The sequence below is a fragment of the Erpetoichthys calabaricus genome, chromosome 12, assembly GCF_900747795.2.
Source record: "Erpetoichthys calabaricus chromosome 12, fErpCal1.3, whole genome shotgun sequence".
Taxonomy (NCBI): Eukaryota; Metazoa; Chordata; class Cladistia; order Polypteriformes; family Polypteridae; genus Erpetoichthys; species Erpetoichthys calabaricus.
This window is the reverse complement of record NC_041405.2, coordinates 130339814-130366828: the sequence shown is the minus strand read 5'-3', so window position 1 is coordinate 130366828 and position 27015 is coordinate 130339814. Positions and strand designations below refer to the sequence as shown.

General features: G+C 39.2%; 1 protein-coding gene across 3 annotated transcripts; it reads left to right on the top strand.

The window, feature by feature from the left end:
- On the top strand, nt 1–26933 carry acsbg2 (acyl-CoA synthetase bubblegum family member 2). 3 transcript variants are annotated; one of them, XM_028816197.2, is made up of 15 exons: nt 1–120; nt 3214–3295; nt 3397–3503; nt 5333–5601; nt 5704–5792; nt 5888–6008; nt 6110–6190; nt 6275–6424; nt 12067–12243; nt 16623–16804; nt 20719–20952; nt 21035–21252; nt 21511–21650; nt 26357–26603; nt 26701–26933. In XM_028816197.2, the coding sequence occupies exons 2-15, from the start codon at nt 3279–3281 to the stop codon at nt 26817–26819; spliced, it is 2151 nt and encodes a 716-aa protein (XP_028672030.2). In that variant the 5' UTR covers nt 1–120; nt 3214–3278; the 3' UTR covers nt 26820–26933. The 3 variants fall into 3 exon arrangements, with proteins under 3 accessions (XP_028672030.2, XP_028672029.2, XP_028672031.2); XM_028816196.2 differs by lacking the exon at nt 1–120 and adding an exon at nt 1289–1435; XM_028816198.2 differs by lacking the exon at nt 1–120 and adding an exon at nt 2135–2157.
- The last annotated feature ends 82 nt before the right edge of the window (nt 26934–27015 follow it).

The window sequence follows — 27015 nt, the reverse complement described above, 5'->3', positions numbered from 1 at the left end:
CCCGCCCCGCGTTGGTCACGCCCCCTTCGTTTTCCTGTTCATTTCTTCCGCTTGTAAGTGGAGGTAGATTGATTGGCGCTCCGCGTGGTGCTTTGATTGCCGGGTGGTGTATTAGTTCAGGTCAGTATTTCTGTTTTTACCTATTGTCTATAAAATTTATAATAATACCAGCATGTTATAAAATTTTTTGTAGCTATGGAGCAGGAGGTCGTGTAGGGTGAGGAAGAGGAAACACACGCTGGATCAGTTAATGCCGGTTACCCCGAAGGAGAAAAAAGCGCGTGTTCTCTACTCGAAACCGGCTGGGCGTGGGCTGTATTAATGGGCCGTTTGTGTTGGGGATCGTGCGTTGCCCCAGGGCTTACAGTGGCTGCCTGTTTGGACTTTTTTTAATCTGGCACTTGGCTACTTGCCCATTGATAAGTGTATGTGTTTGTAAATTGGCCACCCCCACAAGTAAATTCATTTATTACGAAACGAAGGGGAACCTATGGATTTGTATCTGTTGGAAACAGAGACGCCCTCCCAGTGGATAGACAGTTTAAAAAATTATATGGAACTCCTCCTATTTACGACAGGGATAACCTTCGAGTCCTATGCTATATCAAGCCACTTCTCTTCTGTGGAATTGAGCCTGTCTTTTATTTACATATTCATAACAGTAGCCATACAATGGATGTCCATCCATAAAGGATGAGAGTGAACCTCGAGATAAGATTGTGGCATTCCTAATGACATTCCTTCCATAAAGAGGGTGCAAATAATAGGTTAAATATCCCTATGTATTTAATGGTATTGCTATATGAAAATGGAGATTATACACCTGTGATTTACAGGAGATGGGGATGGAGGAGCGAATGCATTCGAGTGATTTCCTTTTTACTTAACGTGAGTAAACGTGGTTAACTTAAAGTACAAATTCTGCAGCATCTCTTGGAACAGGAGACATTTTGTGTTTGTCCGATTCATACGAACAAATGTATGACACGTGTTCTTACTTGCTTTGCCGTCATTTATATTGCAATAATTTTGAACTCCTCCACATGAGTACTGTTGTACACTTGGGTGAGTCGCTATTTGAAATGTGAGGCTATCATTGGGTGTGTTTTAGTTATGGGTGCTAACCTCAGGAAAACTAAGGTCGATATACTTGGGAGTGTGTTTAAGGCAATGTAAACAGTGTTACAATACAACGCCGAAAAGAGTGCCAGTGAACGGCAGTAACCTCTTCAAGTGCACACCCCTGACTCTGTGGAGGTGGCCAGATGGGATCATACATCACATGACTTCGCAGAATCTCTGGCTGCTCTCTGATTGGTTTATATAGTCTTCCTATATTATGCCTAGTGTCTCTTGAGGGACGCATCTGCAAGTTGCTTGTGGATGGGGATAGGTCACAAATGTGCTGCTGATTAGCCAGTGGCAGGTTTGGCAGGTAAGGAGAATAGATGGGTGTGCTATGTATAGTTTCTGTGTTAAATATAGTAGTAACTGGCCTTCATGGAAATTGTTTGCGTGCTAAACCCCAGGTGTTTATATGGAAAGATGTTCAATTGCAAATCCACTAGAAGAAGCTAATACTCTTTTTTTATGATAAGATAAAACATTCTGCAGGATATTCTTTATATTGTTTAAAAACAGACAGAGGTTTGTACCTTGTATAGTGGGATTAACTTGACAGATGAGAAACATGGGGTTTGTCTCCTCAGTAGTCCTCTTTTTTCAATTTAACACATTAGCATGTATAATTCTTGTAAGCAGTAAGTAGTTGTATAACCATACTTTACGTCCTTGTTACCATCACAATTTGCAAGTATTAATATATGGCAAACACTTTGCTTACATTGAGTTTGTGCATAATGGTCAGTATTTCTTCTTCAGGGTAGGTGAGTTACAGACCTTTGTTCAATACCCGAGGCACTGTTTGAAACTTTGCCTTAGGGTGTGGAGTTTTTCTAGCCAGATGGTGACTGGGTGAGCACCTTTCTGCTTCCAGGATACATTAGTGTGTGTGTGTGTGTGTGTGTTCTGTTAATGAGCAAGATGGTCCCAGAGGGAGTGGAGCTCACTTGATGTAGGATGAATTAAAAGAAAAATATGTGGTAGAAATGGACACTTACCTTTGAGCTGACCTGTCATTTTGACAAGAAGCTTCAGGTACAGTAGGTATGTAGGATATCAAGTGAAGGCAACAGAATTAGTTTTTGTCTAGGTGTTGGAAGAACACAAACAAACAAGGTATTTGTCCAGTTAAGATGGTGGATGTTTAATATAGACAGAATGGCTTGCTCGCTAGTTTGAATTTACCTGGGAGCATTTTTTCCCTGTCCCTATATATAAAATAAGTAAACTTGTTTAATTTCTGTATTGTGCAAGTTATGGTACACATCTTGTGGTCAGTAGATATGCAACTAATTTCAGAGGGTAGTAGTACAGTCCACATGAAGAATAGAGGCCAAATCTAGAGAGGAGACCTCTCCATGGCCAGGAAATGTGCATCATGGCTGAGAAACACAGTTAAACATTCTTGATTGTAATGTTTACTTTATCTTGACAGTTGCAGTGTACAAAGTTTCTGTGTACATGTCCGTCTCTGACCTGTATTTTTCCACTGGCTGTACTTGAGTATATAGTGCCCTTCCTTATCTCCAGGAAGGGGTATTTTTTTCATATGTGTTGGTGGTCTTCATATTCTACAACTCCCATTACAGAAACTGTTTAGGCGTCTTTGTCAGACAGTGTGCTTTATAATAAGATATGATGTCAATCCTGCTTTTGAAGGCAGATGTTTCCTGAAAGCTTCAGCAAGTGTGGGAGGCGTGAGTGGTATTTTGTCCCTCCTTTATCTCTCTCTCTCTCTCAAGGGCTTTCCTGAATGATGTAACAGGATAATAACCATTTATGGGATATATTGTGTGGTGTGATTCTGCAGCCAATTGGACTGTTTGCTTATGGGAGGGGTTACTTTCAAATATGAATGATTTTATTTCTCACTGCATTAGTAATGCGTATTCATAATAGCCAGATCCTCTGAGTCGGGTTCTAAATTAGATTACTTAATTTTAACCCCTGCAAGTATTCTGTAAATGATGGACTGCAGAGATGTAATGCTGTACAACTAGAATGTTTATCACTGCAGTTTTTATTTGTTGCTTATATTTACTTGCCTTGGCTCCTCAACTTGAATTTTTTCCTTTTTTATTCAAACCCCAGCATTTCTGTTCCTGCTGTAGTAGTGCCCCCTAAGGACCAGTCCTATTATAGTGAACATCATCTCCATGGAGACTCATCCCTTGTTCGTATAGTATTTACTCTTTTTTTTTTTTTTTTTTTTTTTAGTTCTGAGTGGTAGTAGGATATCATTTTTTAAAAGCATTTTTTTGTTTTCTTCCTTAGAGATTTAACTGCATCCAATGTTCTTGAAAAAGATGCCAATAATGTGAATTTCAACTCCACAGAGATGCCTGGTACAGAACTGAAAGAGACTCCAAAATCAGCCAATGGTATGGTGGTGGGGACGGACTTGCGTGAAAATAAGTGCAAGTGAACATGTATATTCTGGACACTATTTGGAAGCCCTCTTAATTTAGTGGTCCATTTTATGCTACAAGTGAATATAGGGTACCTACTTGCTACTTTAAATTTGATTGGTCCTAATGTAAAAGTACTGCTGTGCCGATGGTGGTTGATATCATCCATCGCTGACTATCTGGAAACATTGTCAATTGGCTCCAAACATTTGCAGAGATTTCTTAAAGTGTGGAGGGTGCTGTAGTTGAAGGAAAGCATCAAATTAGTAAGTTCCCACAAATTGTAAATGAGAAAGAGTGCAGGTACTTCTATAGAGTGAGGTTTGTGTGCCGGACAAGGAAAGTGGTGGCATGGTGATGCTTGTTTGGTTTTGTGGACATTTCTTGAAGTGGGCCAGTACCAGTGAGGCTCAAAGTTTTAAGGGGACCCCATCAATATCATATCCTAACACACGCTCTGACTTCCAAGGGAGAAATTCATACCCCAACATATGAAAATAATAACAAATTGGGAAGAGAAGCAAGATGGTGACCAAAAACAGTACTGCTAATAATTTGGTCTAATCTCCAGCACAGCTTGTGGGTAAGTAGGTACAGTATGTAATTGTACTGTGCACACAAGATACTAAATATGATAAAGACTCCTTACACTAAAAGGACTGCTATATTCACAACATACATTGCAAACTCCTAATACCAATCAACACTGTTCTTTATGTGGCATGTTGTTTGCACGAATCATAAGGAAAGGCAAAATATGCTCTATAGTCAAGTTAAGATCAAGCATGACGAAATAGGATTTTTCTTCTTTTTATGTTGAAAAGAGAGTTGAGGATGCCAGGTTTGAGTAGAGAAAAGTAATTGGTTACTTCAAGTTTAAAAAAAAAAAAAAAAAAATCCTAGTTTCTTGTTGGTAAACATTTATTAAAATCCATTTTATGGTGAGACTGATCTAGTTTTAGAGTTTTGTGCCAATAAGGCATCATGATTTGTAGCAATTTTAAATGTACATGAAACAAATTGCCTTCGAATCGTGGCAAGAATATTCCCTAATACCGCTATGTATGCTGAGTTGCAGCAATCTGTGAGACCACAAAACTGCCACGTCACAAGGTGAAATGCCAGGGTGCCATAATCCCAACATGGGGTGTAAATGCTTTCTACAGTACAAGGGTAGAGCAGCTACCCACAGGCATCTCACCACTCTACCCACCAAGCCCAAAGTGATATTATATGTCATTCATATTTTGAAATGATAATGTGAACTTATAAAACACTAAAGTGCCCATGTGAATTTAATGAAGTGGTTAAGCAAAAGGGACTAGTTGCATGTTTCCACAGGAGCCATGTTGGATAGCTGCCAACTGCCCCCCAGTTTGGATGCAGTGTTTAGATTGTCTGGGATGTGACTCAGTGACCGACGTGTGCTGTTCAAAAGGAAAAGGCCTTTTCAAGTCTTTTCTTGGCAACAAGCCATGTAGTGTTGGTTCTATGAAGTCTGAGTCATGATTTGGAAGAGTGGGGGAGGTGGGGAGTTTGGGAGAGTGTGGCAGGGAACTAGGCTGTTTGGTTGATTTCATCGTAAAGATTACATATTTCATGCCTATCACTCCACTATGTGGATTATACATTAGGGATGTTTTTTTTTCCCCAAATCCATAATAACTACTTTAGTAACAAGTACAATTTAAAATGCCAGGGTTTTCTGCTTGCATGTGAGTGGCAGTAAAAAAGATTAGGGAACACCCTAGAATGATGAGAATGAACGTATGATGGAGTGATAATCCATGCTTTCTTAATAGGAGAGGTATTGCGGCCAGACTCTCTCCACTTGGAAAACTTGGATTTGAAATTGTGGACCAGTCAAGGAGATGGAGATGTAAAGCTCCGTATCAGAGAATCTGGCCATGCAGCCAAATCCCCTATCACTGTCCATCAGTTGCTAACACGTGCTGTGGACAAGTTTGGGGACTATGTGGCACTAGCAGCAAAGGAGGGAGAGCAGTGGAATACGCTGACTTACAAGGAGTATTACCAACAATGCCGTGCAGCAGCCAAGAGCTTTTTAAAGGTGCGCAGTTGATATAAAAAGATCCTTTCTTGTCTATCTTCTCAACCACCTTTATAAGCACAGTCTTTCTTTTGTATAATATTGTTAATCCATCTTTTACAGCTTGGTCTGCAGCGTTTCCATGGTGTTGGGATTCTAGGCTTTAACTCTCCTGAGTGGTTTATAGCCGACATTGGTTCCATTTTGGCTGGGTAAGTAATTGCACATCCTATCTTCTTCTTGCCTCTTGTCATTGTTTGGAAAAGAATTCTTCCAGTATACTGTTTTTATCTTCCTCCTGTTGCAGGGGTTTTGCTGTTGGAATTTATACAACCAATTCTGCAGATGCCTGCCAGTATGTTGCTGAAAACTGTCATGCAAACATTATTGTAGTGGAGAACCATAAGCAACTAACAAAAATCCTTCAAGTAAGCATGGATATGGGAGTGTGTACTTATCTTGGTTTGTTAGTAAATTTTTATTTCCCCTTTCATTGGACACGATTTGTAAAATCTTTTCTTTCTTTAAGATTCAGGACAGACTGCCACATCTGAAGGCTATTATCCAATATAAGGAAACTCTGAAAGAGAAGAAGCCAAATCTTTACACGGTATGGTTAAAGTCTGCACGTAGATATAGTAAGTTAAATGTTGCGTTCAGCTGTATTCTGAAGACTGGTCTCATGCTTCCATAGTGGGCAGAATTCATGGAAGTAGGAAAGGATGTCCTTGACAAGGAACTGGATGCAGTCATCAATTCCCAGAAGCCTAATCAATGCTGCACACTGATATACACATCTGGGACAACAGGAAATCCCAAAGGAGTAATGCTCAGCCATGATAACGTAAGTAGAGCTGTAAGGAATAGTCGGCTGGGTATGGGACAGTTGAGCAAAGGGATAAGGCCAATGGTCAAATGCAAGCTGCACTGAATAAACACAGACATTAGTTGATAGAGTAGTGCTGATCTTGTGGCCAAAAATGTTATACCATGATTAAGCTATTGACATTTTCAGATAGGAAGTGGTAGAAAATGTGAGTGCAGTAAAGTTGACTTAATCGTCAAGGCTGTGGTTTTTAGCTCTTGCAAAAGCTGCTGTATTTTTAAAAAGCAAATTCTCTGAAATGATTAAATAGCTGTAAAGAAAATTATTTTTTTGCTGGACGGTTACTTGGTTGTTACGAATAAGCATTGAGCATACTACCCTTCTTGAAACCTGCACTACTGGTTGGGGTTTCCACAGTAATGACCAACTTTTATGCCTTAAATCAAATGGCTAAATTGTAGTTAAACCTTGTGAAATCTTAATGAGCATACAATATTATAGTCCTATCCTCTTTCATGTCTGGACAGTGATGTCCCAACAAGGTGGTCTTTTGATTAGCATAGTGAAAAGCTTGAGTAAGTGACACTGGTTCCAATTGTGAAAACTTTCTGCTTTAATGAAAGTCAAAGCACATTGGTGGTTATGTGTTATCATAGGTTCTGTCGGCTTTCATGCACTTTGTTGCATTTTGTGCCTTTTCTATCCTTTTTGCTCATCAGTCCTTTCTAACATGCATTATTGAAATTGAGTTAACTTACGTGAGAAGAATTTTCAGGAAGGTTTATTTGATTGAAACCACTAAATTTGTATGATACAAGACCAATAGCTGTGGATGGACAGCCATGCAGACCTATCTAAAAAGATCTTCACAAATTACTCAGATGCTCCTTCTCTAAATAAATGATGTTTGTGTGGAAGATACAAGTTCAGTTTTAATCTCCTTCAAGTCACTAATTGTGTTTAATAAATTTTAACAGGTGGTTAATGAAAGTCTTTGTGATTAAGAAGCCATTTTATGCAATAAATCAGAACTGTTTTTTTTTTTTTTTGCTTATTCTGTGAGAGTTGGGACATTTAAATTCTGGAAACGTGACAAAAAAAGAAACTGAACTTCTGATGTTTTACCTTGTACTTAGCAAGTGAACCAAATGAGCAAACGACATAAGCATGTGCTGCTGTGTACAGACATTATTATAAAGCAGAAGAACTTAGTACAAAGTACAAATTACTAGATGAAAGCAATTTAAGCTATCCTTTTTCAACAAATTCCTGCAAAGAAGTGATTTTGCAGCTGAATGAAGATGTTTAGGCTACCTTTATGATCTGTCTACAGATTGTTTGTTTGTTTTTTTTTTTTTTTTGTTTTTTTTTTTTGTGAAAGAAGTTAGGAAAATTGGTAACATTTTATTTAAGATTGGCACATGTGTATATCTTTACATAATGGTTATTCAGCTTTGGTAAAGGATTCTGGTTGAGGCAGAAACTGGATTTCTGTTAACTTTATGCACACACTAGTTGTGTTAAAATTTTCTCAGTCAAAGGGGTGCAGTTCTTGTGCCACTGGTTTATCGGATGTGTCAGATGTATTTTTCTGTACAGTAATCCCTCCTCCATCGCGGGGGGGTTACGTTCCAGACCCCCCCGCGAAAGGTGAAAATCCGCGAAGTAGAAACCATATGTTTATATGGTTATTTTTATATTGTCATGCTTGGGTCACAGATTTGCGCAGAAACACAGGAGGATGTAGAGAGACAGGAACGTTATTCAAACACTGCAAACAAACATTTTGTCTCTTTTTCAAAAGTTTAAACTGTGCTCCATGACAAGACAGAGATGACAGTTCCATCTCACAATTAAAAGAATGCAAACATATCTTCCTCTTCAAAGGAGTGCGCGTCAGGAGCAGAGACTGTCATAAAGACAGAGGAAAGCAAACAAATCAATAGGGCTGTTTGGCTTTTAAGTATGGGAAGCAGTTACAATGAAGGCAGCAGCTCACACCCCCTCTGTCAGGAGCAGAGAGAAAGAGACAGAGAAAAACAAACAATTAAAAATCAATACGTGCCCTTCGAGCTTTTAAGAGAGCGAAGCACCGTGCAGCATGTCGCTTCACGAAGCAGCTGCACAGAAGGTAGCAACGTGAAGATAATCTTTCAGCATTTTTAGATGAGCGTCCGTATCGTCTAGGTGTGCGAACAGCCACCCTGCTCAATCCCCCTACGTCAGGATCAGAGAAAGTCAGCGCAAGAGTGAGAGAAAAGTAAGTTGGGTAGCTTCTCAGCCATCTGCCAATAGCGTCCTTGTATGAAATCAACTGGGCAAACCAACTGAGGAAGCATGTACCTGAAATTAAAAGACCCATTGTCTGCAGAAATCCGCGAACCAGCAAAAAATCCACGATATATATTTAAATATGCTTACATATAAAATCCGCGATAGAGTGAAGCCGCAAAGAGTGATATAGCGAGGGATTACTGTATAGCTAATATTCACTTAAGTGGTTTTCTGTTAAACATGCTACATACATACAGTCCATGGTGATGTTGGTGTGAAAGAGATTGCAGCTGAACTCCATATTAAAGTAGAATTCAATAATATTACAAAGGTGATTTAAAGTTGATTCATTCTAAGCTTAAAAACTACTAAAAATATTTGTTTATCAACAAAGTTATTAATTACTGTTACTTGCTCAAAAGCAATCGCATTCTGATAAACAGCAATTCCATCTGCTGTAGAAAAATATCTTCCCACATTCTACTCAATCATGGCTTAGCTGCTTCAGTTAATTTGCCTTTTATTTTCTTCCACTTTTTTTTCTTCATTCAAAATGTGTTATTGGTATAGTGAACTTTAATGATGTGCAAGTGCACTACAGTGTTGGCTTTTTCAAAATTGCAAGGCTCTGCAATGATGTAAACTCAAAAAAAAAGTAGCGTAGTCACTTTATTTCAGATAAAGCCTGTCAAAGGTGACAGCAAGCGACAACACTGTGTTATATTTTTACCTGTTTTCTAACTGTGCTCTGTTCCCCCTGCTGTTCTAATCATGAAGATTCATTATGGGGTAGAAATTGCACTCTCTTCAAATGCTGTAATCCATCCATCCATTTTCCAACCCGCTGAATCCGAACACAGGGTCACGGGGGTCTGCTGGAGCCAATCCCAGCCAACACAGGGCACAAGGCAGGAACCAATCACGGGCAGGGTGCCAACCCACCGTAGGACACACACAAACACACCCACACACCAAGCACACACTAGGGCCAATTTAGAATCGCCAATCCACCTAACCTGCATGTCTTTGGACTGTGGGAGGAAACCGGAGCGCCCGGAGGAAATCCACGCAGACACGGGGAGAACATGCAAACTCCACGCAGGGAGGACCTGGGAAGCGAACCCAGGTCTCCCAACTGTGAGGCAGCAGCGCTACCCAGTGTGCCACCATGCCGCCATGCTGTAATCGAGGAACTTAAAAAGGTTAAACTGGGTTCCAAAACCATAAAGGTTGAGAAACACTGCTCTAAGATAAACACTGTAGTCCAACGACATAGTGAAATTGTTATTCCAAATTTGGTGGGGTGGGGGGGGGGGGACATGGTGCTTTTATCGATGTTCTTATTTAAACGTTGTGATGCTGATGAAATCTGGAGCAGCACACTGACTTGTGAGAATTCTAGTTCCCACTTCTGCATTTGCACAAGGGTTGCAGATAGGTGGGTGATATACAGTATATTTAGTAATTTTTTACTGGATCAGTTCTGCTACTCTCACAGTCAGCAGTTGAGAAACATGGTGTCTTTGCGCTTCACCAAACTTTGCTCCATTCACTTCACTTCTGCAGATGGCCTCCATTTGCATAAACTGGCACACCCCCTTTCTCACTGTGATCGCTGTCATCAATTTGACGGGAGACAGTGTGTAAGTATCCCATTTGGTAGAGCATTATTAGAGACGGATATTAACAAAAAAGTGTCAGCATTTCTACAACCTCCCCAAATTTCAATCAAATCAGTCAAGGCATTTTCGGATTTTTTTTTCCTTTCCTGTATTGTGAGGTGTTTTTAACCTATATATATATATATATATATATATATAATTGAATATCGATGACCTTTGTTAGTGGATACCTGTTACCCTAGATGTACCATCCTTCTAAGTTTCATGTTTTAAGCTAAATGGCAAAGAAGTTTTTGTTGAATAGCGAGTCTGTCAACTTTGAATTTCATATGTGTGTATATATATATATATATATATATATATATATATATATATATATATATCTATATCTTTGTTACTTCTTCCCTTATGACTAAATTACTGATTCCAGAACAGCAGTAATAGATTTTTTTGTGCATTATTATAGTAGTTTGTGCTGTTACCAGTTCAGATTCAGAAATTTTAATTTGTAATCTAATCCAATTTACTAATCAAATTTTTGACATGTAACATAGGTCTATTTTCAGTAATATATTCAGCCCAACCTGGTTGGTTAACCTCTGTTCTCATAACTCCACTAAGTATTATCTATTTCACTTCTGGGTAACTGCATCATTTTTAACATTTGTGTGTGGTTTTACCTTTTAGAACATAGAGCATAGATGGGAATTGATCTGATGAACTCATTTTAAAGTAACCGCTGACATCTACCATAGTAATTCAATTACAATTTTATAAATGTGTTACCATTTAATGTTTGATTTTTTTAAAGTGGAAAGAATAATACAATTTAAATTATTTTCCTCTTGGGTCATGGCCCATTGTCAAAGAATCAGTCTGGTAGCTCAACTCTGGATTTTCTGTAGCTCTGTTATGTCTGTTTTTATAATGCCTAACAATTGCATTGTAGTGCTTAAGCATAATGTCCCTTTATTTTCTACTCTACCAGAATGCTTTGTAACCAAATATTCTGTTAACTGCCTTTACCACATATATACAGACCTTTTTTACAAGGTGTACTATCAAGTTTCACTCTTTAAGTGTATAATTGAATATTTTTACGTCTTCTGTGTAAATCCTTATTTTATTTGCATAAATTTCATCTGCTGCATACAAGTCAGTGTATAACGTTGGTGCAAGTTCTCTGGCGATGATTATGACCATTCTACTTTAACCTGCCAGTCCACTTGGTTTTATTGCTGTTAGTTTATTGTTGCTATGAGTCACATTTTGAAAAAATATTTTCCTTAACTGTTTTTAGATAGTTTGCCTTTTATTAATACAAATGTTAGCTAACTATCAGGCATTTTACATACTTGTAAAGCTTTGAATAGTAGAAGGTACATTTACAACAATGTTATAGCATTAGGAAAGAATAAGACCAACTGCTTTCACACAAATGAAAATAAACTGGGCAGTGCTATAGTCTTTTTAAATGGTTGTATTTGCATTGGAAGTATAACAATTTATGCATATGTTTCAGCAAGTAGGTGTTAATAGCCTGATTAACTTTTTAAAAATCATATCTAAAAAAGTGGGCAAGGCTGTAACAAACTTCACATTTGATTCATACAAGATTGGTTACCTGCTCTTTTTTACTTTCAAGCTATGTCTCCCAATTTATAGACCTCTGATTAATTTTAATCTCTACATCTATTGTTTTGAAGTGTTTGTGTACTGTACTGATGTGGGACTCTAACTTTTTGATGTCTCACTATACTGCAGATTACATGGACCGCATATGGTACTGGAAAGATGGTGCAGCTGAGGGATGCCCCTGACATGCAGGAAACTGTGATCAGCTATCTTCCTCTCAGCCACATTGCAGCTCAAATGATAGACCTTTGGTTGCCAATTCAGCATGGTGCCAGCACCTATTTTGCACAGCCAGATGCCTTAAAGGTAAGATACATATTCTTACTACACTAATTTGAGGTATAAAAATCAATTTATTTTTTTTTTTTTTACAACATAATTATAGGAGCTAGTCTCTAATCCATATTACTAACCGAGAATGCTAAACCGGATGATGGACGCAGGCACATCCGGCCATGGGCCGTAGCTGCAAAAAGACGTACTGCGCCGGCGCAACGAAGAGTCCGCGAGAGTCGGCTGAGGAGCCGAGAAAGGCGGATAAAAGAGGGCGAGAGAAGCGGATGAGGGGTCGCGAGAGGCGGACAAGACCACAGAAAAAAGGAGTGAGCACAGGAAAAATGGAGAAATGAGGCGCAAAGAGCACCGAAAAAAGGAAAAGGCACATAAAAAAGTATTCAAACGCAAGCAAAGCACGAAACACATTGCACACGAAACTAGACCCAAAAAAAAAAAAAAAAGAGGCTCGCGCACAACAGCAAGGCACCCCCCCCCCCCCCCCCCCCCCTACAGGCACCGGACGGGACACACACCAAGAGGGGGATTCAACAAGCCCATGGAACACAAAAAAAAGAAAACACAAAACCACCCCAAAGACCCTACAAGCAAGGGACGGGACACACACAAAGAGGGGGGTTCAACAAGACACAGGAACACAAAAAGAAAGAAGACGCTCGCGCGACAACAATCCTCAGACCCACCCACACACACATCCATAAGAAGTGACACCCAAAGCCACATATTCTAAAGTGAACATCAACACCTTCACACTAATCAGCATAGGTGACAGCATTGGTGGATCTCCTTACAATAAAGCACTATTAACCGTTCAACTGCAGAAAAAGAAACATATTAACAGTGACTGCGATCCTTCTTATTACTTATCCATATTTCGGATGCTGAGAAAGAAACAAGTCATGAATACATGGTCACGGGTACAAAACGAAAAGGAAAGGATAACAGGAACAAACACACGAACACGAAAGAAACAACAAAATAGACGGCTATGCAGCATAGGTGGATCTCATTACAATAAGGCACTATTAACCGTTCAACCGCAGAAAAGGCTTCATATTAACAGTGAGTGCAATTCTCCTTATTACTTATCCATATTTCTAAAAGAAAAAATGTCTCGACTCCAAAAACGCAAAGCTCAACTAAAGCTTCTAACTAACGATGTACCTAAAAGTAAAAACTTTATGAACTGCATTAGATCCTACAATGGTTCATTTGCTTTTGCATATACCGGAGTAAATATCAGGCCACCAAAAGGCAATGGCCCATACTACTTTCGCATATGTGCACAAATACTGCATCGCATTGGAACAGTGCACCCTGAAACAAATCAACAACGCAAATATGCACAAATCTACATCCTAGATCCACATGACGCAAACTATCAATCAAAGTGCTGCATCGCAAAAGGCACGGATTCAAAACGAAACACCTCCCGTCTCAGACATACGTTAATGGCAGCGAAGGCTACAACGGGCTTCTCACACAGCACAGGCAAATCGATTACAGCTCCAAAACAACACGTCCCAAATACTACACATGCAACAACGCGCCTCTCAAACGGCACAAGCAAAACATACACCAGAAAAATTCATTCGGATTAATGAATGTCATTTGCAATATTTGTCATTCAGTTCACTTCCCTGAAGAAACAACTGGCAATACAAGTTATACATTTACACGTTGTTGTCAAAAGGGTCAAATTAGACTGCCTTCTTTACATTCATATACTGAATATCTACAGAAGATTCTAACTGACGATGTACCTGAAAGTGAAATCTTTATCAACTACATTAGATCCTACAAATCGGTATCCACTATGAACATTAACGGTGGCACTGCACGTGACATCCGTCTTGAAATAATGTTGTTTATTGATGAACTAGGGGGCTCCGCCCCCTGCTCGCTTCGCTCGCCAACCCCTGGCGTTGGGGCATGACAAAGAGTGAGATGTATGAATTAGATATAGAATAGTGTGCAGGTTTGGATGATGCCTATATAAATACAAAATAGAGTGTTTGGCATATACGATGTCCAGAACCAGATCATAACAATTGCTTATTACAACTGAGAGATGGTACACTCACCAATACAGATGGACTTCAGCCACATATTATTACAATTCCTCAAGCCTTTATCTGCGACAACTTAGTTACAGAGACATTTGGAACAACAATCTCATTAGACCAAATGCCCCTTTTAACACAACGCACTATATTATGTCCAAAAAATATTAATGTGGAAAACATTAATACCCAAGTCATTCCATTACTTCCTGGAGAGACACAACTCTTTCTAAGCTCTGACAAACTTGACTCTGATCACAACAATAACCATCTTAAATGACCTTACATGTTCTGAGCTGGAATTACCTTTTACACTTAAACGGCGTGTACAAAGACATTTTCAAATAAACCTTTACACTGTGCCACACACTTTATTGTTTGCTTTCTATTTGCATCATCTACACCGTCACACTATTCTATATCTCATTCATACATCACGCTCTTTGTCATTCCCAACACCAGGGGTTGGCGAGCGAAGCGAGCAGGGGGCGGAGCCCCCTAGTATCAACAGAACCTGCTTCAGGTTTTTACCTTTCCATCCACTTGTTCTGTTGAGGACAGTGGTGGCAGTACAGAATGTTTGACAGATCAGGCCAATTTATTATCAGTAACTATCTCCTTCTTGACTTGGGGACATTTTTACAGGTGCACTAGATCGGTTGAGAGATTTGTTTTCAGCTTGAGCTATGCTTGATTTACTGCACCATATTTTTTGGATGCATGGGGGCAATCAAATACAGCTACATGTAAAAACCATCTTTCATTAGTTTTTCCATATTCAGAGATGCTATGGTTTTGTTCTCTTTGCGTTATTGAGCTCCATTTAGTAGCAAATGAGTCCAACAAGCTTGTGGAGTAACCTTATTTTGATAAGTGTGTGCAAGATCATTAATATAATTTGTAATTGGAATGTAGACTGAGTGGTAAATCTGATTTATTCTGCAGTGAGCTTGCTTTACCTCCCAGTCTGATTTAACATTTTCAAAACTGCCTCTGCTACTTTGAATCATTGGCCAATCCCTTGACTAATTCTGCCCTCACTTATAACAGAGCTGCTCCACCATAAAACAAAAAAAAAAAAAAAAAGGTTGAACGCCATCAGCCGCCATCCGAAAACGAGTGTCTCACTAGCAGTATTTGCAGCAGTCACTTTTAAAAGTGACTTTGATATGGTACTTTTATTATTTACAAATCAGTAACTAAATAGGTTATATAGTTACTAATTATAAAATGTAATGTATTTCAAATAGTGCAATGCTTTCTTGTTACAAGTTATTTTTTGTATGGAAAAACTGCACATTTGACTGGCCAGTATTTTAATATTAAATCCTAAGACCATATATGAAACTGACCAGAAACGCTGCCAAACATAATTTGTCTGTTTTATTAGTAAGTTTAATCCTTCATGTGCCGTGAAGTAATTAACATTCATTCCTGACCTGAGCCCCTGAAGATGCATATTATTTATTAACACTGGCTACTACATCTCTTGATCACACTTTTTCAACATATGTATAACAAATATTGGATTGCACACAGCACATGTTTTCTGCTTGGCTGTGTGATTGAGCCCTGCAAAGGAGTGGCATTATTGGGATATGTTTTGCCCCTTGCCTTACACCCAGTCCTGCTTGGAGGATGATAATAATAATAATGTGGGCATTTTTACACTATTGGAATCAATAGGTTCCTCCAAACTTTACAAAATAATCGCACTACATAACTCTCTTTACATTTAAGTTGTTGCACCCAACACTATTTCTGAAATTGTACTACTAACCTTGGCACTGTACGTTCACTCATTTTATGTAGATGAGCTGATTTCTGAAATGGAGACATTTCTTCAACCAGGAGAAGAAAATATGCGATTGGCTGAGCATTTGCCTCGGGAAATTTCTTTTTGGACGCTCCCAACGTTTTCTATCATTTGTGACTGAAAGTGTTTGCAAAGCTAACACATGCACAGGCTGAGTGCAGCAGATGTGCGCAGACTATGAAATACTTAACTGTAACCTGGTTAAGGGATTACATGGCCAAATAACCGGGTTAATTGCAGAGAAATCTGTGTGTTAACCCACTTACTCAGTTACCAATATCCTGGTTTATCTAACGTGGAATAAGGGTATGTATGTGTGGCTTTTTTTTTTTTTTTAAACCGCATTTTTATGATTAACTGGCTTATTGTTTGCACATGCAAACACACTCTTAGGACACAAACAAAGCATTTCTCGTTTTGGAGTAAGTTGTTTGTTTTTTTGGTTTTAAATATATCAAGTGCTGTATGTGAGTGAAGCCTATGGCTAAAGATTAATTTTGCTCTGAATACAGGGCTCCCTAGCAAATACTCTAAAGGAAGTCCGGCCCACAGCCTTTATGGGTGTCCCCCGTGTCTGGGAGAAGATGCAGGAAAAGATGAAATCCGTTGGTGCCAAGTCTTCAACAGTGCGAAGGAAAGTGGCTGCTTGGGCCAAAGATGTTGGACTACAAACCAACTTGAGCAGGATGAATGGGTAAGCATTTGGGTAGAGCAGTGGTGGATGAAGTGTGTGAGTTTAAAAATTCATCCATCCATCCGTCCATTATCCACCGCTTGTCCGAGGTCGGGTCGCATCCAAGTTTGTTACATTGAATTTGTTTTAAAAAATTTTATTTTTCTTATTCTTAATGTTGAATGTTATGTAATCAGATATACAAATAGCACACACAAATCCCTTCACTTTCATCCAAGTTACTTGTACTTAGTTATACAGTATGGTTGAGAATTACTCATTGAGAACTGAATACGCAAGTTACAAAAAGGAGCAGCTAAATCAAAGTCTCGGAGCTGGAGCTCAACCCGGTAGCAATTGGAGCAAGAAAGAGTCTAGTCCATTGCAGGGCTCATAAATGCATGTAGACACTAGGACCAAATTAGAGTCACTAGCTAATCTATAATACACATCTTTGGAAGAAAACTTGTGGAGATGGGGAACCCTCCTACAATTTTCAATTCGTGATAACTGGTAGTTAGAGCTTGCCTCTTAACAGCTGTGCCACCATGCTACTTTGGTTACCTCTACGTTGGTATGTTTGTTCTCTGGCTTGAGTTGTGGCTCGGGAATGGGATATCCCACCTTTTCTTTAACCCTTTAACCGCCAACTCCCTAAATATTCCCCATGCCAGGAGAAATCTGAACAATTTTCGTTTTTTTACTTTACATTTATTCAAGCAGTATTTACCTGCTGAAATACCTGCTGAAATGTTTCAAATAAATGGTCAATCAAAGGATGTAGCTTGAACAAGCGGTCACGGTTTGGATCTTTCTTATCCAGCTCAGATAACGGGCAGCAGTCCAGTTGAGATGCTGGGGATACACCCACTCATCGCCATCATCCGATGCGTCGTCATTCACAGTATCATGCAGCGCACGTTGCTGATCATCATTGTCGCTAAAATCTTCTTCAGAACTGCTACAATCATGATCAGAATTATTGTCCAAAATCGCCTGCAAAACCTCACTTGAAGTCAGTTTACGTTTCGCCATATTCACAGCTTTCACTTTCGAATCACATCACGTGAGCGGCCAATACAACCGCAGAGTTGTCGAAATACAATGTAGTAATAATACCCACGCCAAACTGTCAGTTATACTACGCGCCAGGCATTCACATAACCATAGGCAAATGTGCCGGATAATTCCGGCAGTAAGGCGTCAGCAATAACGCTACGATGCCGGATATATCCGGCAGAGGGCGGTTAAGGGGTTAATGCTATGTGGTTTAGCTTAAAGCGAGACACTCCTTCCATATTTTCAATGCACAAAAGGGTTTGTTTCTGCCTTGTGCCTTATGCTAGCAAGGACTGGCTCCAAGCACCTCCATTACAATGATCTGGATTGAGCAGTTTATAAAATGGCAGGACATAATTCATGTGTTCATTTGAGGATGCGGTAATATGGCTAATCAGCTATCAACTGAGTGAGTGACAAGATTATTTGCTTTATAATACAGTGCCATACACAGACCATGTTAAAGGAGACTTCACATTTTACACTTGAATTCTTATGATCATGGCTACGGTTCTTCCAACCATCAATTTTCTAACTAGCGTTTTCAGTACACAGTTACTGAGTGTTGGTGTCTATCCTGGCTACACTGGGCACAAAACAGAACCCAACCTTGTGTGTTGGGATGACATCCATTCCATTTACACATTTGCATATGCATAATTCTAAAATAACATTTAGATAGTGTTTCAAAGCTTAGACATTTGTGTGATTCAGCTTGTAAGTACAAGAGGCAATGTGCTAATGGAAGCACATAATCTCAGAGATGCACATTAAACTGGGCTCCTGAAACGTCGTGCTTAATTGTAGAAAACTAATCGGCAAACACTAAATTTATATTGTCTATTGGATTTTTTTCAATCAGACTAAAGCACACGACACATATGAATGATACGGGAGAGCTAGTGGGATACCTTCTCTAATTAAGAGTGTTTTCTGCACTTGTCGGTCCATTTTAATGACAACTTCTGTCTTAATACACAGGCACTAGCAACAAGAAAGTCTGATCACTTGTGTATTTGAGACATCTTTTAAACAAAAGAACCAAGAGAGTGTTATAGGAATTCTGAAACATTCGTAAATCGACAAGTGTGATTTCACAAAGGTGGTCCAAATTTTGGCACAAATCAAAAAGGGGGGGTTGGGAAGGATTTTAAAAACTGCCTCAGGTTTGTGACATTTGAATTTTTGAATTAATTTGACACTCCATCAAATATTACTCTTCATGAGCACTACGAAATTGCTCATGGCTTTTCCACATACTGATGCAATCAAGAAAATCTAGCAGCAGATATCACATGGCTGACAAAATGATTGTTCTGAGAACAAAAAAGTTGGGTTTAAAAAGCATGGTATTACGAAAAGTTTTTTTTTTAAGAATTTTTGTTTTAAGCTGCATCAATTTTTTCATTTACTGGAAAGAAAATGTCAATAATTTTAGCATATTTGCTTGTTAAGATAATTGGTCTGTATTGATCGTATTCTTCATACAGCTTATGCTGAGATTCCCTCCAAAACAATAAAATTCCTCTATTTGTTGTTACACTGGGGGATATCTCTGACTCTGTCATGCTTGTAATTCAAGGTCTGGTTCTTATTTTCTCACAACCCTGCATATACTATGCAATATATAGCACTGTGAATAATGTATATTTTGTGAAAGCACACTGGCAGTTCTATTGATGAATCAGCATCATATACAGTAATGTGCTGGTGCTATCTGTCAGGCTGTGGAGAGGAGAACTATTAATGCCTAGTGTTGCTAGTCTCCTGAAGTAAAGTTATGCCGTGATGAAAGTTCTCTGTGTGAGTAGGCCATCAACTCCTTCGATTATCTGGCATAAGTGTGACTCCATTTTGTATTAATAGGCTTCTGTTGAAGCAGTTAACTCAAAGTATCTGAAGTTATGGTTGGTGTTCATTCTTCCTCTAAAGTCCGTAGTGAATCTGTGGCATGCCTTGTGATGCTGTTAAGAAGGACCGGTCCTATCAATTAGATAGTCTGTGAAGTTGTTATTGCAATCTATTTTTTTGTAGTCTATCTTAGTTAGTTTAAAGTCTGATTGTTTTGATGGCATCTACAATACAAATGCTTGTACTGCATTTACACTTTCGTATACTTGAGAATATGCTTGCTGCAAAAGTCAGTAGCAGATGTTGCAAGCAGCACTGAGGTTTTACAGTTATTGAGCTGTAAAAAGATGCAGTAAAACCTCACGTTTTCTTCAGGCAGATTAATGACTTCCTAAATGAAAGGCCACAAAGAAGCAGACTCGGATATCTTGTTTCAAGGCAACAAGACCTACGTGTTGCAGTGTGGACCTCTCTTTTTCAGATAATTGTTGTTAGAATATGTTTCCATATTTAAGGCAGCAAACAAAAAAAGTTTGTAAAATGTGTTTTTATTTTTTAAGTGTTTACAATTATACAGATTACAATAAAAATGCACTAATTTGCAAGCTTTATTTCTATGTAGTTGAAATGAACAGTTAACACACTCATTAAGAGAAAAAGAAGAAAAGGCAGTGTATTAGTTCTGAGATTGTTATTATTTAATATTAGGCGTACATTTCAAGTTATATCCACCAAGTATTTAAAATGTCTTTGCATGAAGGCAACTCAGCAACAGAAAAATTATGTACAATAAGTGATCGGCAATAAAATCTGTTTTGTACCATATGTAAAAGCTGAGAAAGTCTTAACCGGCCCCACAAATCATATGAATGTTGGGGAGTGACCTCTTTAATTTTGAAGGAGAATGAGAAGAGGTCATGAAAGGTAGTGAAAATTGTATTTGCTAGTAATTTTTGCTTGAGGTGTGTGTTTTTTGTTTTTTTCCCCCCTCAATTTTATGTTTACATTTTGACTTGTGTTACTAGGAGCTCTTCATTAACACTCAACTATCGCTTGGCAAAGAAGTTGGTGTTCAAGAAGGTTCGTAAGGCCCTTGGTCTTGATCGCTGCACCAAATGCTACACAGGGGCAGCACCTATAACCAGAGACACATTGGAGTTCTTCCTCAGCCTTGATATTCCTGTGTACGAGCTGTATGGCATGAGTGAGAGCACAGGGCCCCATACCATTTCTGTTCCAAGTGCCTTCAGACTCACCAGGTAGGCCTCACTTACATCCTGTACTTGGTGAGTTTAGCACAGCACTTGCTAACCCATGTGGTTATTTGTGTGTGCTTCACAGTTGTGGAAAGGAGATCCCAGGTTGTGATACGAAGATTCTCAACCCTGATAATGAGGGAGTTGGTGAGGTCTGCTTTTGGGGACGTCATGTATTTATGGGCTATCTGAACATGGAGGAGAAGACCATTGAAAGTCTTGATGAGGAAGGCTGGCTTCATTCTGGGGACCTGGGGAAACATGATGAGGATGGCTTTCTCTTCATTACCGGCAGAATAAAAGGTAAATGGGGTATTTTTGATAATGAAGGGAAATTGGTTCAGAAAGTTGATAAGTGCAGTTAAGAAATCCTTTTCTGTGATAAAGAGTTCCTCATAGCTGTTTTCAAGAGTAGATTGAGAGAGGCTCTAGTACCTCTTAAGCCAGCCATTCAATGGTTGAACATTTTTAATGTTTTTCTGTGCCATCTGTACTGTGTCTTGTCAACTTGCTTTTTACTGTATATCCCTACTAGTATTAATTTTCAGTTTAATATTACAGAATTGATTATTACTGCTGGTGGTGAGAATATCCCTCCAGTCCCTATTGAGGATTCTGTTAAGGAGATGTTACCTGTTATCAGCAATGCCATGCTCATTGGGGACCGAAGAAAGTTCCTGTCCATGTTGCTAACACTCAAGGTACAATGGATAGCTTTTTGCTGTTGGGTATAATTTATTGGAATGTTATCTACCATACTCCTTTTCAGGGCTGGTATTAGTAGTTTTCCTGAGTTGACAAAACAGTGTGGAAATGGAGAGTGCATCAGGAAGGGGTACTGCACAGCCTTTTCAGTGAGAATAGTGAATTGCAAATTAACAAGTACTAAGAATACGTTTGACCATTTAATGCACCTATTTTCTAAAAATTATTCCAGTTCAAGTTTGAATCCATTTCAGGGGCACTCATCAACATTTTAACATATGGTCCATTTGAATTTTAACTGTTAACTTGATCCACAGACTTTTGGTTTGTAAGAGAAAAATTAGACCTACCAGGTTACAATGACACCGGCATGGTAAGAGTGCAAACTATACAAAGTTGCTGCCAGATTCAACCCCAGTCAGTGGTTGCTGAAACAGAGCAGTACTACCTACTGCATTACTATGCCACCCGCCTGGTTTGAAATTGTACCCATCCCATTAAAACTGAAACTTTGCTTCAGTAAAAGGGTAAATATCTGACATTTTCTAGCTATGAACATGATCTGAACTAATATTTTCGTACCTAATAACTAGCCAACCATGAGATTTAATGAGCTATTTGTAAGGGATAAGTTTAACATTGGCTTGCGTCCAACAGTTTATCTAAAGCAGTTGCTTTTGGGTTTAGTCTTGGAAGGGCTAGCTGTGTTTTTTTTGTTTCAGCCATATTTACAATCCTGAGGGAGGGGTGTCTCTTTCCCTGTCCCTTGATTTGATTTCATTGTTTGATTATATCACTGTTTCTGGATAAGAAATTTAGAAATATTTGAATTTTTGCCATTGCTTTAAATGCTTTAGCCTTATTTTTTTGATTGATTTTCTCTGAAGTCTGTTCCCTCAGTTGAGTCCCAATAATAATGAATGATAAGTAGAGCCAACACTGGGCAAATGCCACTGAATAGCACAAGATATTATCTGGATGATGATCATTTTTAAATCCAGGATAAAAAACACTATCTCCATGTAACAAACATTATTGCTTTCTAAATTCCATTAAAAAAGTTGGTAAACCCACATTGCCATTTTTGGATTTGCACTAAAACATAAAACTGGTAAATAACGAGAGTAACAGTGAGAAAGCAGGACTGAAACTGAGAAACATCTGATGTAAACTGTGTTATTGATCAGGACGAGATGCCCTTTAGCATTTTACAGCAAAAAAGTTTGTACAGGCAGTCCCCGGGTTACGTATGAGATAGGGACTGTAGGTTTGTACTTAAGTTGAATTTGTATGCAAGTCAGAACAGGTACATTATTTTAATAAATGCTATTGTTGACCGACTGTAACCAAGTGCTCTGCCAATGAATGATGGAGTTTCACCTCTCTTTGACCTTTTTATTATTTCTGCTTTATTTTCAATGGTGATGGTTTACTCTTCTTTACTGTGTCACCAGCGCTTGCATCATTTGTGTTTCAGAGACATTCTTGAAGGGTGAAGACAAAAGGTTAAGATGAGCTCTTCTGCACAGCACTGTACACGTTATCACAGCAGGAAGGCACCCGTCAACACGTCTGATGTACTGACAAGAGACAACTTCCTGCTATGTGCATAACAGTACAAGCAGGCTTGCTATTGAGAATTAATGGGGGCGGCGAGGGCGGTCATCACCAGCCCACCTCACAGTCGCCTCCACTACAGTATTCTGCTTGCAGTGTCCGCTCACCGAGAACGAACACGGTGCAGTCAAAGGCGTGTAGTGAATCGCCCAACCCCAATTCAACAGGCAGCCATCCGAAGCACACTACCCCCGTTCAGCCACAACCGGGTTACCGCTTGCAGCACTACCAGCCGTGTGTGCTGGGCAGGCAGTGAAAAGCCCCCCTCTGCTCCTTCCAGCCTGCATCCAGTTGGGAGCAGTGGGTGGGCAGCGAACCATCGTCCTGCACACGAGTGATAGCTGTGGCCCCGGTGACTATGGACCACGGGTCACCGCTTGCCGCCGGGAGCCACCCGAGGAACACTACACTGCGCGAGCAGCGAAATCGCCCCCCTCCAGCCACCGCTTGCAGCATCCCCAGGCTGAAGATGATGGAGCAGCAGTTACTGAGGCGCATGCGTCGCAGCTGTGTCCTCGTTCGTAAGTCGCAGGTCGGATATCCGTAACCTGGGGACTACCTGTACCTGCTGGTGAATGAGTGGTGCCTTCTTTTAAATTGAACTGCACACTGGTGCCTTTTGAAAAGACATTTACAAAAAAAAAAAAAAAAAAAGGTATTTAACATTCCTTTTTTCTTTGTTTCCTAGCTTCGTAGTGCTAGACTTGACTAACAGAGGTCGCCCCATTTCCCCAACCCCTCCCCCTCAAAATAACCACTACATATACCTCCAATGAGATCAATAATTCACTTTAGAGTTCAGTGGGAAATGCATTTTATTGTTCAGTAGTACATAGCTTGCTGCATGATCAGAATATACAGGGCAGTCTAAGTATCTGGCACAAGTTTGTTAGTGTGGCTCTGTACTAAAGTATACTGGTATTGAAAATGAGACAAAGGATATGAGCTTTTGGTGTAGACTTACAGCATTATTTACATTAGAACATTAAAGTTTTGACCAGAACAGGTCATTCAGCCCAACAAAGCTCACCAATCCTGTCCACCTTATTTCTGCAAAGTAAAAATCAAGTCAGGCTTTGAATGTCTCAAAGTCCTTCCATCTACCACACAACCTGATAATTTATTCCATGTATACTGTATATGGTTTTCTCTGTGAAAAAAAACTTTTTGTAATGTTTGAAACTTGTTAAAGGTAAACTTCACACTATGTCCATGGGATCTTGTCGAACACGTGTTAAAGTAACAGACTCAATCTACTGTACTTGTTCTGTCAGTTTTAAAAACTTCAGTCATATCACCTCCTAATTCCTTTCATCTTTCCCCCTAATTCATACCCTGAAATCTTGGAATCTGCCTAGTTGCTCTTCTCTGGACTTTCCCTTAGCACTACTGAGTCTTTTTGGTAGTCTGGAGGCCAAAACTGCATGTGATACTCCAGGTGAGGCATCACCAGTGTGTTATAGAGCTTAAGCATAACCTCTATTGACTTGAACTCTAAACATTGTGCTCTATAGCCTAACATTCTGTTTGCTTTCTTAATGGTTTCTCTGTACACTATCTGGACATTGATAAAGAGAAGTCCACTGTGACTCCCAGGTCTTTCTCATAAGTGGTACTTGAAGTTTCAGACCTGCTATTTTGTAATCCTATCTAACATTTTCAGCCTCCTAGGTGTATTACCTTATATTTACTTGCATGAAATTTCATCTGCCATGGCCTGTATTCTGTCCAAATCCCTCTGTAATGATTTGTCTAATTCCAGCTTAGTTCCCATTCCATCTAGTTTCTGTCTTCAAATTAAACTAGCTTATTGTTTTAATTTCTATATTTTAAAAATACCTGTGGCCCTAGCACTGACCCTGAAGGACATTACTTTTAACATCATTCATACCTAATTCTGATAAGGTTCCTTGTACTATAACCCTTTGCTCCCTGTGTTTTTAGCAAATTTTGCACCCATGCGCACACTACACCCTGAACTCTCACATCTTTTAGTTAAATGACCAACCTTTCATTTGAGACATTATTAAATTCTTTCAGAAAATCAAATTAAATATCATATGCACTCCTCTTATCATGTGCTTTTGTTGCTTCCTCATAAATTCCAGCATGTTAGTGAAACACAACCTCGCCTATCTTGACTTTTCACTAAAACTCCTGTTCTTGATGTGCTGTTCAGTCCTTTGATTTACCATTGATTTACCTGTGATGTTATGTTTAAGTTTAATTATCAAGAGTTACTTGGATCTGCTCAGTCGCCCTTTTAATAATATTTGCCGTTTTTCCAGTCTATAAGAATTTTCTCTGTAAACTGTGACTTATGTGTAGGTTTTGAGCATTTGTCCTTTCACTGTCTGTCCACTCCATTAGTGCTCCTGATATGTTCCTCCTCGTAGACTTTATTTTTTGCTACTGAAAGAATCTTCTTTGGATCATCTTTCACTTTTTATGCAGTTTCTCTCTGACTGCCTTTTAACTTCCCTAACATCCGTTTTAATTGTTGTTCTCATGATTTCATGTGCTGTTTGGTTGACACTGGGGTCATGTCTTGTACGCTTCCATATAGCTGTTTTTTTAGCTTCTTTTCTTATCTCCTTATTTACCTACTGCAAAGTTTTCTTTAATGTAATACAGCTTTCAGATTTTGGGATGTACAGTACTTGTCCTGCTTTATGTAAAACATTTCTAAATCTGTTCCACTGTTTCATGATTGTCAGCTTATCCCAGTTTATACCTTTTAGACTTTGCTGTATCTGCTAAAAATTTGCCATACTAAATTTAAACTTAAGTTTTAACTTTTGCATCTCTGCTGTGCCAAAACACTGAACGATATTATATTATGGTCTCTTGATCCTAATAGTTCAGTCACCTCTACACCCTCAATTCAAACCTGGTTGTTAACTGCTGGCTAATGTGCAAGCGCTTCTGGCCTGTGCCATAGCTGTCGCAATACATGGCATAACAGCGCCCTCTAGTGGGAAGACTCAAGTTTAGCTTCTTTACTTAACCTGTTAATTTTCTGTTATAAGTGTCTCTTCTGCCTTGGTGTTCACTGCTTCATTTTCCCACCCCCCCTTTGCTGCAGAGTAACATCAATCCCGACACAGGTGACCCAGAGGATGATCTTGCCACTGAGGCCATAGAGTTTTGTCGGAACTTGGGTAGCAGTGCAACAAAGGTGTCTGATATTGTGGGTGGAAAGGATAAAGCTGTGTATGCTGCCATTCATGAAGGCATTACCCAGCTCAATGAGAAGGCCACTTCCAATGCCCAGAAAATCCAAAAATGGTTGCTACTGGAAAAAGACTTTTCGATGCCTGGAGGAGAACTTGGTAAGTTTGGGTACATGTGGGAAGTGTTTGTTCTTGTCAAGAAATGCTTCATGCTTTTCTCTTCAACTATAAATTTCAACCTCTACTCCTTTTTAAGGGCCAACAATGAAACTTAAAAGACCTGTTGTAATGAAGATTTACAAGGACCAAATTGAAAACTTCTACAAGGATGTGGTGACCCCAGTAACTCCAGAGAATCCTCTACCAGTCAAATAGCCAGGTTTCCAGATGTCTGCTTTTTGTGTACAGATGTGCTGCTTCTGTTTGGTATATGTGAATTAATTTATTGAAATTTTTTTTCAACCGGGAAAAAATAAACCCTGAATCATTTGAGTGACTTTGGTGGAATTGTTCTTTAAAGGTGGCTTCATGCTGTTTGGTACAGAAGGTGTAATTTTAAACATTTTTGTAC

Excerpts from the sequence above, each read along its gene's own strand:
- acsbg2 (XM_028816197.2), top strand. Across the intron at positions 3,504-5,332 it reads GACTCCAAAATCAGCCAATG|GAGAGGTATTGCGGCCAGAC; the intron begins GTATGGTGGTGG and ends CTTTCTTAATAG. Across the intron at positions 6,009-6,109 it reads AACTAACAAAAATCCTTCAA|ATTCAGGACAGACTGCCACA; the intron begins GTAAGCATGGAT and ends TCTTTCTTTAAG.